At 35.7% G+C, this 13,038-nt stretch overlaps 1 protein-coding gene across 1 annotated transcript; it reads right to left on the bottom strand.

The window, feature by feature from the left end:
* Nucleotides 1-2,270: 2,270 nt before the first annotated feature.
* On the bottom strand, nucleotides 2,271-8,386 carry atp1b1b (ATPase Na+/K+ transporting subunit beta 1b). Its single transcript, XM_027156031.2, has 6 exons — nucleotides 8,049-8,386; nucleotides 6,627-6,755; nucleotides 4,971-5,126; nucleotides 4,307-4,491; nucleotides 4,069-4,152; nucleotides 2,271-3,650 (listed from the first exon to the last, which is right to left on the bottom strand). Exons 1-6 carry the CDS (start codon nucleotides 8,140-8,142, stop codon nucleotides 3,390-3,392), a joined length of 909 nt encoding a protein of 302 aa, XP_027011832.1. The 5' UTR covers nucleotides 8,143-8,386; the 3' UTR covers nucleotides 2,271-3,389.
* Nucleotides 8,387-13,038: the final 4,652 nt, after the last annotated feature.

Raw genomic sequence — 13,038 nt, 5'->3', positions numbered from 1 at the left:
TGTGCTGGAGATTCTGAGAATTTCACAACTGCACCTGTTTTAGCGGACTGCACCTCATTAACTTTTACTCTACGATCCAAATTAAATATTTTTAAATTAATTTTTATTATTTTAAAAATAAAGTCTATTTATTTATCTATTTTTATTATTCATATTTTATTTCTTATATATATTTATTTTTTTATTCTTTATATACATATATATATATATATATAAAATCTTTTCCTTTTCTGTTTCTATACTTAACTGATTTAACTAATTAGCAGCTTACTTAGGCAATATCTATTTTACAGTCCATTCATTTGCTCTTTTCTGACACCTAGCTGTCTTCAAACAAAGGTTACCTTCTAACCAAGTGTTTAAGCAGTATTACTTCTAATGAAACTAACTAAAAAGGGTTTGTAATGTCACATATTGTCAGATATTGACTCTCTCTCTCTCTCTCTCTCTCTCTCTCTCTCTCTCACACACACACACACACACACACACACACACACACACACACACACACACACACACACACACACACACACACACACACACACACACAACCAATTAAAAAAACAGTAATTTTACTAAAAATCAAACAATCAAAAAACACACATTAATGGTCAAAGCTTTGACAGTAAAAAACTGCCTCTTAATGTGCCCCTTTAGTTACAAATATTTCAGATTTACACTTTCTTATTTTAATGCAAATGGTGAAAGCATTACTCAGTGTGAGCTAAATGTTTTAAACTAAATGTATATTATATGACATGAATATATCAAACACACACAATTCCTAAAAGGCTGCATGGAAACTTACCAAGCTGAGGAAAAATCAGTCTAGTACAAAACAGTTAAAAGTAGAGTAGAAAAGTTAAAATGGGTTGTTCCAATGTTTTTCCCTTTTAACTGCAGTCGCCAGTTGTTAACGCATGTGGTTTTGCATTACACTAACTTCCTGTTGTAGTCCATACTATTGTATATGAACTCCCTTGCTGCTGTGCTCTGCTGCCGAGTGTGAGGTATGGTACAGTATGGTGCACTATGATGGAGGTAAGTGTGGCTGTGCCTCAACCAATGACCTTACACAATGGTGATGTATTACATTCATACATTTTCATCTTAAGGCAACTGCTTATTACAAAAAAATGTTTATTAGGAAAAAAGAGGAAAACAATATGGCCATTTCTAGCATCTATTTCTGTACAACCAAAGTCTAGGCTTTTGCAAATCTAAATATTTTTTATATTTGTTAATCCAAATATAATATGAAGTTTTATTCAAAGCAAATACCAACTATATAGAAACCATTTGCCGTTTTAACTTAATGTTCTGTTTTGGTCTAAAAATGTATTTAAATGAGTGCTAATACTTTGGTCAGTAATTTGGACTGTAATTTGGACTATGAGCTTAACCTGTTGTACAAGTTTGCATGGCTTGTTTATAAACCCTGTTGAAAAGTCAGCAATAATTTCCACACTAATGTGTGGAGGTAATTGCTTGTGTCCCTTGACTTGTTAAACTGATTGGTTCCTCTGGTGCCTCTGAGGTCCCATGTTGTTTAACTTGTACAGAGTCACATGTCATTACATGTCAGTATATGTGCATGTCACTACATTGCAGTGGCTTACTTGCTGTGGGTTTTGGTTGCTCAAACAGTTAAGGCTCTGGATTGTTGATCAGTGAATAGGGGCCTAAGCCTCAGCACTGCCAAGCTGCCACTGTTGGGCCCCTTCACACACAAATGCTGATAAAGATAAAGACGAATTGTTTCCCTTTTCTGATCCCTAATCTTATTTTTTTTTGTGCTAGTTTAAGGACTTTTGTATGTTTTTTGTGATGGTTGGACTGAAAATTAAACCTTATTTTTTGTTAAAACCTGTTACTTCTAACCTGATGAGCCGATATCTCAGTTGTCTATTAAAGGGTTACTCTGACAGTTCACTATAAGGCAAATGTTGATTTGGTTTGAAGCTATTTTGCTATTAATGTCCAAATCCAAATGGGCAGAACAACATCATTGGTCACCAGCTGCTGCTAGGCTACAGGCAGTGATTTCAAAACGTCCATCTCTATATGTCTTGTCAATTTTATGGCACTAATTAATATACAATGTCTACATAAAAGAATTTAAGCCAAATGCCAGTACCAGTTTGAAGACATACCCAAAAGAACACAATGAGATAATGAAGAAAATAAATAAGATGTTGCATTGTTCTCAGAATAGAGTCAGTAGAATAACCTAGGAATAAAAAAGAATTACACATATTCATTAACAGGTTGTTTGTTTCTCCTTTTATTTTTTCTTGGTTATTTCCATCCAGGGAATTTTCTTTTTCCCCAAAGCAATGTGTACATCATCTGAACTTTTATAGACACTTTCTCTACAATCTAAAATTATCTTTATGCTGTGCTTTTGGGAAATTTCAGCATAAGAATTAAAGGGAGTGACGAATGTTTGATGGTAGACATTGACTACACACATCTACAAAACATTTTACAGATAAGTCACTGCAATGATTATGATATTTGAATATGGTATTAATAAACTGTATTAGTACACATATTTCTTGCAAAAATAATAATAATAATGTGCAAATACAGAACTGCATCTCCTTACACACACTCCTAAGACCTTGTTTTGCAGGAAAACAGGAAGAACAAAATATCCTCAGTACTTCCAGCACAGAATAAAGAGTATTACATTTAAAGGCAATATTTACATACATTCACTGATGGAAAAACAATCATTATTTCTATCCACTGTAATTTCAATGAAAATAGAAACTTAAATTGTATTTATTAAAAGCTTTAAAATAGCAAAAGCAAACAGTTCAGCATTTATGTGTTGCCAATGAATAATAACAAATTGGTAATTGCACAGTTAACAAAGCTTGACCAGATTTAGCTGTTTGAAACAACCTACTGTATCTATGCAAATATCATGCACTGTAATAATGAAAGAAAGCCACATGAGGTGGCAATACAAGAATAGAGGGATAAACCAGCTTGACTACATTCAGGGTGGACTAAACGTCCCTTTTTAATGGTCCCTTTTTTAATAGTTTTCGAATAGACTTTTACTTGAATAGTCTAATATGCTATGGCTAGTACTTCAAGCATTTGCATTCTAACTCTATACAGAAGCAGAAAATCTTGCATTGAAGCAGATAACATTAGGTCCCACATTATGGTTCATTACAGACTAATTTTTGGAACTTTTCAAGCCTCTGTTAAAGTATCCTAGGTCACTTTCTGGCAGGAGACATTTGTATATTGAACACTGTGGAAGACCAGCAGGGACATTGTTTCTGTTGTCTGCATATCTCAAGTGACAAGTTCTTACTTTGCTTTACAACTGGGAGAGATAAAGATTAATGGTGCTATGCTCATAATGAAGGTCAATATTTGTTTATCTTTAGTTTAACTTCAAAACGCCCCTGGAAGCGATCCTTGTCACTGTACATTATGTTCTCACCATACACTTTGCACTCGATACGAATCTCTTGGTTAAAGGTTATGTTGTTGAACTGAATGGCCACCAAAGGCTGTAGGTAGTGTGGGTGTAGGAGCTTGCCGTAGTAAGGATAATACTGGAGTGGGAAGCCTTCACCAATGCCAAAGTAGTTCACTTGCCCAAGCAAATATTCTTCTTCTTTTTTCTATAAATGTTTGAGAGATTACAAGATAACATTTTTATCCAGTTTCCTTATTTGCCAAATCCCACCTACTAGCTACTCACCTCCCCTATAACCGGACAGCTGCTAGGAGGAAAATTGCTAACTACCGTCTTCTGCATGCATGACACTACATATGACAATGGCTTTGATTGACTGTGATGAACAAAGACAATTTTGCTTTCTGATATTCCTGGATTTTTTATTTTTATATATATCAATCAGTACAATGATACAAGATGTTATCTTGTTGGATAAAAATTCACGTATCATCATCAAATATCAAATATAAATTAAAGTGATTTCCTGAAAATCTTAAATATTCTGACCTTGAAAATTATATATCATGATGATTAGAGGTTTGTTGACAGTGCTGTGATTACAATGAAGGGATTTTACCTACCTTAGTTGTGCAGTGGATAGGTATCAGATTAGGTTGGGCTTTGGCCCTGACCTCCTCTGGGATGCTCTCATTGGATTGCATGGGCTAGAAACAATCACAAGTAAGATTAATGTGACTTTAAGTGTACTGAAATATGTCGTACCTAAGGATAGCTGCTGTCTTTAGAATATCTACAGTTTGTTTTCACAATTTTATAAACCCAAATGTTTGGAACATTATGAAAATCCAGGAAACCTACCTTTGGTTTAAAATTCACAATCCTATTGAGTTTGACAATCAGACAGGGTTTTCCCTCATGGAAGCCAAAATTCTGATCATCAATGCCTGAGCAAACCCCAAGAGAATTCCTTGGGAATCGGCATGCCTTCCTAATACCTACTTCACTATCCAGCTCTCCCCGGTTCTTATAGGTGTCTGGTTCCGCTAAGTGGAAAAGGATAGAAGGATGACAAGAGACACAAAAAGCCACAAACACATCGAGCCTGGAACTAATCTGGCACTGTATCATGTCTGTGATGCATCATTCTAGGCAAAGTGTTCAGCGTTCTGATATGTCTGTCCTCCGAAATCCGGTTTGCCTTTGATTTATATGATCTACACAATAGATATAACTCTCCCTAGATATAGTCACCGCTTAAAGGCAAATACTGAATATATAATTTCATTTTTGGTTAAGAGTTAAGGTTAGGGGGATTACAGTAATGATATAATAGTTTATGATGCCAATTATTCAGTCACTTTATGTGATTTCAATCAATAGTAGTGGTGCTCTTTGCACCTAATGTTGTACTCATTTTACCTCCATCCGCAATTTATGAAATTTCTTTCAGGCTGGTAGGTTATAAAGATAAAACATGAAATACATGAGGCCACTTATATATAGATATCATATGCTACTATACCTCCACAGTCCTCAAATTTCAGTTGGTCACGCTGGGGTTCATCATTGTAAGCCTTCAGGAACGCTTGTAAGGACTTTATGGATTTAATGTATGTAGTTGGGTCATCCAAACTGAAAGTAATCTCTGATTTCTCTGACCGAGGGCAGTGAGTCAGTCCTGCACACCAATAACATCAGAATTAACAAAATCTTAGACATTCCTAAAAATATTGTTACTTTATTGACTCAGAATCTAAGTTTGATGAAGCATAAACAAAATCAGGGTGTGGTTTAGTGAGGGTTTGCACTGGGAGGTGGGATTTTGGGAGCTAGAAGTATAATTACTAACATCATACACCTGACCCTGTTGTCTCATAAACATTTAAGTTATTCAAGGTATTCATCCTCTCTTTCTCTTTCTCTCTGGAGATGCCAGCTTATATCGTGACTCTTACCCAGCGTCTGCTGTGTTCTCTGAGTAATGTACTGCAGATTCACTGGTGTTCTAAATAGAAGCTGGAAACATGAAATGGCTACTAAATGCTAAAAATAAAGTGATAAATGATAGAAAATGTGAATTAAGTGAGATGGAAAAAAAAAAGCATTATATAATAACACAAATGTGAAAATAAGATGCGGTAGCCTAGCGTTGGGCCTAGTGGTAAAGGTGTTGGACTACTGATTGAAAGGTTGGGTGTTCATCAACTGCCTCTGCTGGGCCCCTGAGCAAGGCCCTTCTGTGGCAAACTAAACCATTTATTAGCAAGCATTCATCCTCATACTGACCTTTAAACATCCTTCGCTTTTTAAGTGTGACCATAGTCTTCTATGTATCTGTTAATAGCTTATATAATATGCAGCTAGAACAGCATCTTCTAAATGAATCATTTTTGAATAGAATATTCAGGTTTGTGTTGGCTCGCTTTCTTGATTTTTCATATTCTTTTATTAAAGCAAATAATATTAAATTATATACATCTAATAATAACCTAGAATTTTTATTCTGTTAATTCTTATTTCTTTTATTATTCGTTATTTCCTTTATCATTAATTGTGTCTACCTTCTGCTCTATGTTTATGTTCTGTAAAGCTGCTTTGAGACAATGTCTATTGCAAAAAGCGCTATACAAATAAACTTGAATTGAATTAAATGACTGCTTTCACAAATCCATCCTGTATTCTCCAATACTGAATATAAACTTCCATATGACTGAATGCTTGTTATCTGCACTATGTATGGTACACATACCTATATGCTAGTATTATGAATGTACATAGGGGAAACTTGTTATATATCAAAACCCCTATAACCTGTCCTGATTGAGGAATCTATTTTTTCAGAGATTGGAGTGTGGATTTGATAAAACTCATATGTTTATTCAACTTCATGTAATTCATGCAGAATTTTATTGAAGTATTTATACCCTAATTATACATTTACATTTATGGCATTTAGCAGACACCCTTATCCACCCTTATACAACTGAGGGTTAAGGGCCTTGCTCAGGGGCCCAGCAGTGGCAACTTGCTCATGACCTTCTGATCAGTAGCCCAACACCTTAACCACTGAGCTACCACATCCCGTGTGGTAGCTCAATGGTTAAGGTGTGTTAAAGGCTCCTTCTAAAGGTGAGCTCCTTAAAAGCTCCTTCTAGAGCTGTAACAAGAGAACTTTTACCTGGAGGAGTAACTCTGTCCTGCCAGGTGGGTTTGTAGTTGCTCAGGGTGAGAAGAAGTGCCTGGATGGTGCCAATGAAGATTCCAGCCAGGAAGCCATAAAAGATAAGATAGAACAGCAGGATTTTTCCTGCCAGGAGACAGACAACAGTTTGTAAGAACTGTTCATCAGCCCAGCCTGTATTACGGTATAATGCAGTCTTACTACAGACTTACAGTATGATACATAAAAAATCTATTTATATTTATTATATTTATAATTAATATTTATAGCACTCACTGTAAAAAAGTCTCAAATCATTTTCAACTTTAAAAGTCATAAAACAAGCATTACAATTCAAGTGAAAAACAATTAGAAACGCTGAGAGGGAAAAAAACAAAAGACAAAGAAAAAAAGTAACTATAAGCTGGTGGCTTAAATGTGCACATCCTTTTACAACAGGGCATGTGACTGAGCTCCAATCACAATCACCCTCGTGCTCTTAAGTAATTATCATCATTCACTGTCATCACTGGAGTGATTCAGACATGATGACAGCTTCATGATTTCATTCATTGTGTATTTTTGTATAATTGTCGCCAGTCTGACAGCAGACAGCACAAAGTAATCAATGAGCTGCTATAGTTGGCTCTAGAGATGTCAGATGACCGCTGGTGAAACATTAGATGAGCAGTTTCAATCCTAGCACCCCAAAGAGAAGGCCTATCACCTTGAGTCACCTTGGACATTGATGCATTTTTAACCCTTTTCTGTATGGAGCATGCAATAACATGCAAATTAAACAACTTGCACATTTTATGTCAGACATAAAGAACTGTTTCACTGTAGACTGTCATATGTTTGTTCTCACGTTTTGCTGAGCTGTGATTTCATGTGCCATGGTTTCATGTCTTCATCAAACACTTTATCTATATTAATACTGCAAGTAATTAATGCACCTAGATCACTTTTTGAAAAGTGAGATAACCGTCTTCCATTAGAGTGATCAGTTATCTTCATGACCTTTCTGCCCACAGACACATTGCACCTGGTTGTGAATAACACATCTAACTGTCAGAATGTCATGTGTGTCACCATAAAGCCTGGAAACAAAAAAGGTGATAGAATCCTTTAGTTGTGCCCTGGGGAGAGAAACGGACAGCCAACACAGTCAACATACATTTGGGTGACTATTTAAAATAACTGTTACTTTTCTTAATTCATTTAAAGTCATGTCTTTATAATCTGCACATGCTGCTCATCACAGAAGTCCGTCGTGCGTTTGCTGCAAAGTCAAATCTAACAGGTTGCTTCGTGACCAGACAGCAGACAGAGAGATTAAACCCGACACAGTGTCGACGCTCGGGAAAAAAAACACACGTTAAACAAATGCCATAATCCTGAAACATCTGTAAGCAGAAATTCTTCTAAATGTAATCTTACCCCAACTACCACCGGTGCGTCCGAGAAACTCCCTCGTATCAGAATTCCACACAAACTTCTTCCATCCTCCATCATCTTTATTTTGAGCAGGCATTTTGTTTTCAATCACGGCTTTAACTCCCTACTGCTGTGAGTAATCTTGCTCCTTTCTTTCTTGAATCAGCACAACGCCCTTGGATGGAGCTCACCACCCCAAACACACGGAGCGGTACCCAGGTCTCTCCAAGGTGCCCCGCGCGTTTTATCCTTCACGGCACGGAGACACGCCCACAGCTCCCCGTGAGCATCCACAGAGTCTCTGGCCAATCAGAAAGAAAAAAATCAACCTACGCAACGTTTACGTGGAGGACTCAGTTAGGTAGGGACGCGTTTTACTACGGTACTGCGTCGGCAAGAGGAGACGCAGATCTGTCCTTGTAGTCGGCGCATAGCTCATGACGTCCATACAACATGCAACGTGATGATGATGTCTGATGCTGCTGCGTTTAGGGAGATCATGGGTTCAGTTTAGCAGCTCAATTAGCCAAAGAACCAAAAAGCAAATTGTATGAGCTGATATAGGTGTGTGATGAGATTCATTTCTTTACTATAATAACTAGAATTATGCTTTTGCAGCTTTTTGCATAAAAATACTTTCAAACCAGTGTCACTCATCATGTAGTAAATATTAATGACAAGAAGTCAAATACAAAAAACAAACAAATCGAATTTATGACTCTACAAAGAAAAAGCATCTTCCTAAAAACATTCTTGTTAATTACACTTAGGTGCACTGAATAATCTCCAACACTTCTGACACCATAAATAAAGATTAATTTTTTACTTTTTGATTAATGAAAATGTTGTAATAATTCTGTGTAATTTGTTTTGTATAATCATGTTTTCTGCATATTATTTGCATTCTGTTCATCACCTTATCCTATTTTTCAAGTTTGCTTTCACATCTTCACACTAACAGCTCAGAACACATCTGTCCACCAGAGGCCACCATTACTGGAGTTCTAACCTGTGATAATAACTCATTTCTCCCAAAATAATTTCTGCCTATATAAGCAGCATACACTCTGAACATCGGTGTATTTTCAAACAGCTTTTGAGAGAAGGTGAGAAGGTCTTGCATACAGCATTTCAGTTAATCCCAAATGCATGCAAGGTTCAGTCCAGACCACTTAAGTTCTTCATCAATCACGTTTTAATGAATCTCACTTTTGAATTTTGCAAAAAGATAAGACAGGTGTAGACAAGAAAATAAGAACGATATACACCTTTTTAAAATATTTTTTCTGTCCAGATCCCGTTTCTTTCTTTTGAAAACTCATCAAGCTTGTCTTTATGGCTTAAGGGTTTTGTCTCCAAATGCCTTTTGAATTTTAATGGTTTCGTGCTGCAATAATTCACTACACAAAATACACAGTGGCCTGCACAAATCACTGTTGTCTTGGTCATATTGTCAATGTTTCCATGTTTTTGAGGATGAGATATTTTTGTTATCATTTTTACATTTTCATTTCAATTTTCTTTAAATGTTTGTAGATATTCATTTGATCTATCTGTCTATCTATCTATCTATCTATCTATCTATCTATCTATCTATCTATCTATCTATCTATCTATCTATCTATCTATCTATCTATCGGTGGGCTAGTGATGGTATGAAGAGGAATATCTTTGGAGGATCGCATAGACCTTCATGTCCTAGCCAACAGTACTGTTACTGCTGTTTTGTGAGAATCCCCAGGACACCAGCTGCCATCTCATCATGAGTATCACATAATGAGCTGCTGTGATGAAATTCATGCAAGTTGGATCAGCCTTTAATTTCTTTTTTTTTCCCCTTGTTTTCTTTGATTTCATATCCAGCCCTCAGTGTGTTGATGGTTTTGCTTTCTACTGCCCATTTCACATCATTTTGTTCTCAACAAATTACATAATGTATATAAATGAAGATTGGGAGGTGGGGTGGGGGGTGGGGGGGCATGCGTAAGTCATATCTGACATCATGGCAGAATTTGCTGAGTCACTGCTTCCATTTTTACAGCAACTACATCTGGGTAAGTGATGGACCTGGGAGTCTTAAGAGCTCAGGTAATATTTATCCCTGACACTGGCTTTGCATCATTCTCTGAATGACATAATGGCTAAATTTAGCTGCCATTCCCCAATTACATAATTTTATTGTGTTTAAAAGTGTTTTATGCTTGTTTAGTTTAAGCAAGTCAGGTAGCAGTTAGCTATCAGGTGTAAATTTGCTTCGAAAAGGCATTTTCTCCCTTTTTGTCTCATTAATAGGTCATTTTGTGATTTATGATTGTCAGTAAACTGGCCCACATACTGTAAATGGAAGTAGACTTATAAAATTAAGCATCTTAAAGTGTAATAATATTATTCTGTAGTTGTGGGAGTCAAACAAAAGATCACAAATTGTGCCAGTTAGTCAAAACATATATAATGCTAACTGTAAGCTACTGGACTGCAAAGTCGAACATGATTATGAACATTTCTGGCCTTACAGTATATCGGTAAAATGTTTTGGTATAATGGAGTAAGCAGAAATGCATATAAATGGAGGTGTCCTTCCCAGAAGGCATGAAGTCCATCTAATTTAAAAACACATTGTGTAGGTAAGTGCAGCTATATTTAACTAGGCGGCCTGTTTTTAATTCCAATAGCTAGTATAATTTATGGGATATTTCATATTAATTCAATGTCAGACTACTGAGCAGCAGGCTATTTAACATATGACAGGTAGAAATTACATTAAATTAATTAAATGAACTAAAAATGTTCAAATTCTTGAACAAAAATCATCAATCAAAGAAGTATATACTGTATGTAATCCTGAAGGAATCTTAACACCTTTTTTGGCAAGTCTGGAAAACTCGTGTGACAGATGTTTATACAGTATGAATGAATATAAAAAATCCACTGTTGTATGATTTGAGATATAAGTTTAGCTTACTGGGATGAACCTTATAGTATGGGTTTTACTTCCACAAGACTTCCAACATGATATATACAGTATATCTCCTCTTTTTAAACGTGTTTGAAACAGTGTTTTTAACGCTTCAGTGGATTCCCAGATAAGAGGGATGCTGGTGAAGGTCGACTCTGTAAATTAAAAGAATACCAGTGTGCACAAAATCAAGGTCATCTCAGGTTTTCCTGCAGTGGGAAGATTTCTCAATAATAAATCAAAGTACTGCATGATATGCTATGTATAGCATTAGTGGATATTAAGGGGGAAGCCCTATACTGTATTGATCTTAGTTCGTCATAAATGGAAAGAACATCTTATTAAATAGGAGCGTTACCTAATGGTCTGCAAATAGATACACAAATACATTATAAGCACAAATACACAGATACCAGCTGCATTATCCAGTAGTTTCTAAATGTCGCCATACATCAGATACAGTACCAGAAAAAAACTCCATTAGCACTTCAGCACATATACGTTCTTGTCCATCAGCTGTGTCTGACATGAATAATACAATACAAGAATAATATACTCCCACACTCAACACAGGCTGATGGGTTTCTGCACAAGGCATCAGAAATGCTAATGCAAATACAACTGAAATTCTCTTCTCTTCTATTCTTTTGGCAAGATCCATTCACAGTGAATTTGCAAATGGGATAATTGCTATTGTATATTATAACTTGTAAGATATCGAAAAAGCAATTTCAGTCAGTGCCTTGCTCAAGGGCACCTCAGTCATGGCCAGCCCGAGACTCGAACCCACAACCTTAGGGTCAAGAGTCAAACCCTCTAACCATTAGGCCACGACTTCTCTAACCATATCATTTAAGCAAAAATAAAAAAACAAAACAGTAATTTAAATTCAAATACAATTTACAAATTAGTTTAGAAAATAATCTGGAAACTACTTCCATAGTTCAGTCCAATCTATTACTACACTAAATATTTCAAAAGTAAAATCTGAAGGCAGTCTTCAGATTTTTTGTTCTTTTCTGTCTTTTTATTTTTATTTTTTTATTTTAGATTCCAGGATACAGAACATGCTTTGGTTCTGCCAAGGCAAATATTGTTGTCAGTATTCACACATGTAAACTTATACATTTATTCCTTTATGGGTTTTTGTGCTTCTGCTATACAGAGAACTTACAGAGTCGTTACTTATACTATTCATGTAGCCATTTTTGAAGAACTCTCTCTTTTCTTGTCAGCACTGAGTGTCATATGTCTATCACTTTGTCCTAAGCACCATGCAATATTTCACAACATCTTCACAACAATATTAGTGGTGAGTGAAATTAAGAGAAACCAAACTGACATTGAAAAAACTTGCAAGCATCAGAGACAAAAGTTGCACAATGAACAATAAGAAATAAACTTCACAATCATCTCTGTTGCTACAAACCACAAAAAACAATCTCTGCTAAACAAAACATGTGCATCGTAAAGCATTTAGACACATCTTAACTCTTTGGAACAGACAGACAATTAGGAAATATTTAAACATATAACAAATATCTAAAGGTTTCATGTTTCATTGATGATGTGCTGGAACTTATTAGATTAAATTTTTAATCTGATTAGCCTAATCTTAAATCCGGTGACAAGGTTAATGGATGATGGGATGCTTGGAGAGGATCAACAAGACAATGAGCCCAATCATGCAGCTATACTTCAAAATGTCCAATTTCCTGATCTGAGTCGCTCTAAAATGTTATGGCAGAATTTACGATTCAATCAGTGGGAACCTCATAAGCTCGGGGAATAGAAGATGAGGTGAAAGTTGAAAAGAGGTGAAAATGAACCAAAATGAATCCACAATGCTGTGAAAACCTTTTACCGTAGACATCTCAAAGCTGTAACTGCCATCAGCAGCTTTAGCAAAATAGCTATATAATAATAATTCATCTCATTTAATTAATACTTTCTTATTTTATAAGAAAAACATCTTTTTATGCATTTTTCTTTTACATATACAGTATGTGTTGTATATGTAGTGTAAGTTAAAATACA

The sequence above is a fragment of the Tachysurus fulvidraco genome, chromosome 18 (assembly GCF_022655615.1).
Source record: "Tachysurus fulvidraco isolate hzauxx_2018 chromosome 18, HZAU_PFXX_2.0, whole genome shotgun sequence".
Classification (NCBI taxonomy): domain Eukaryota; kingdom Metazoa; phylum Chordata; class Actinopteri; order Siluriformes; family Bagridae; genus Tachysurus; species Tachysurus fulvidraco.
This window is presented reverse-complemented; position numbering and strand designations above follow the sequence as displayed.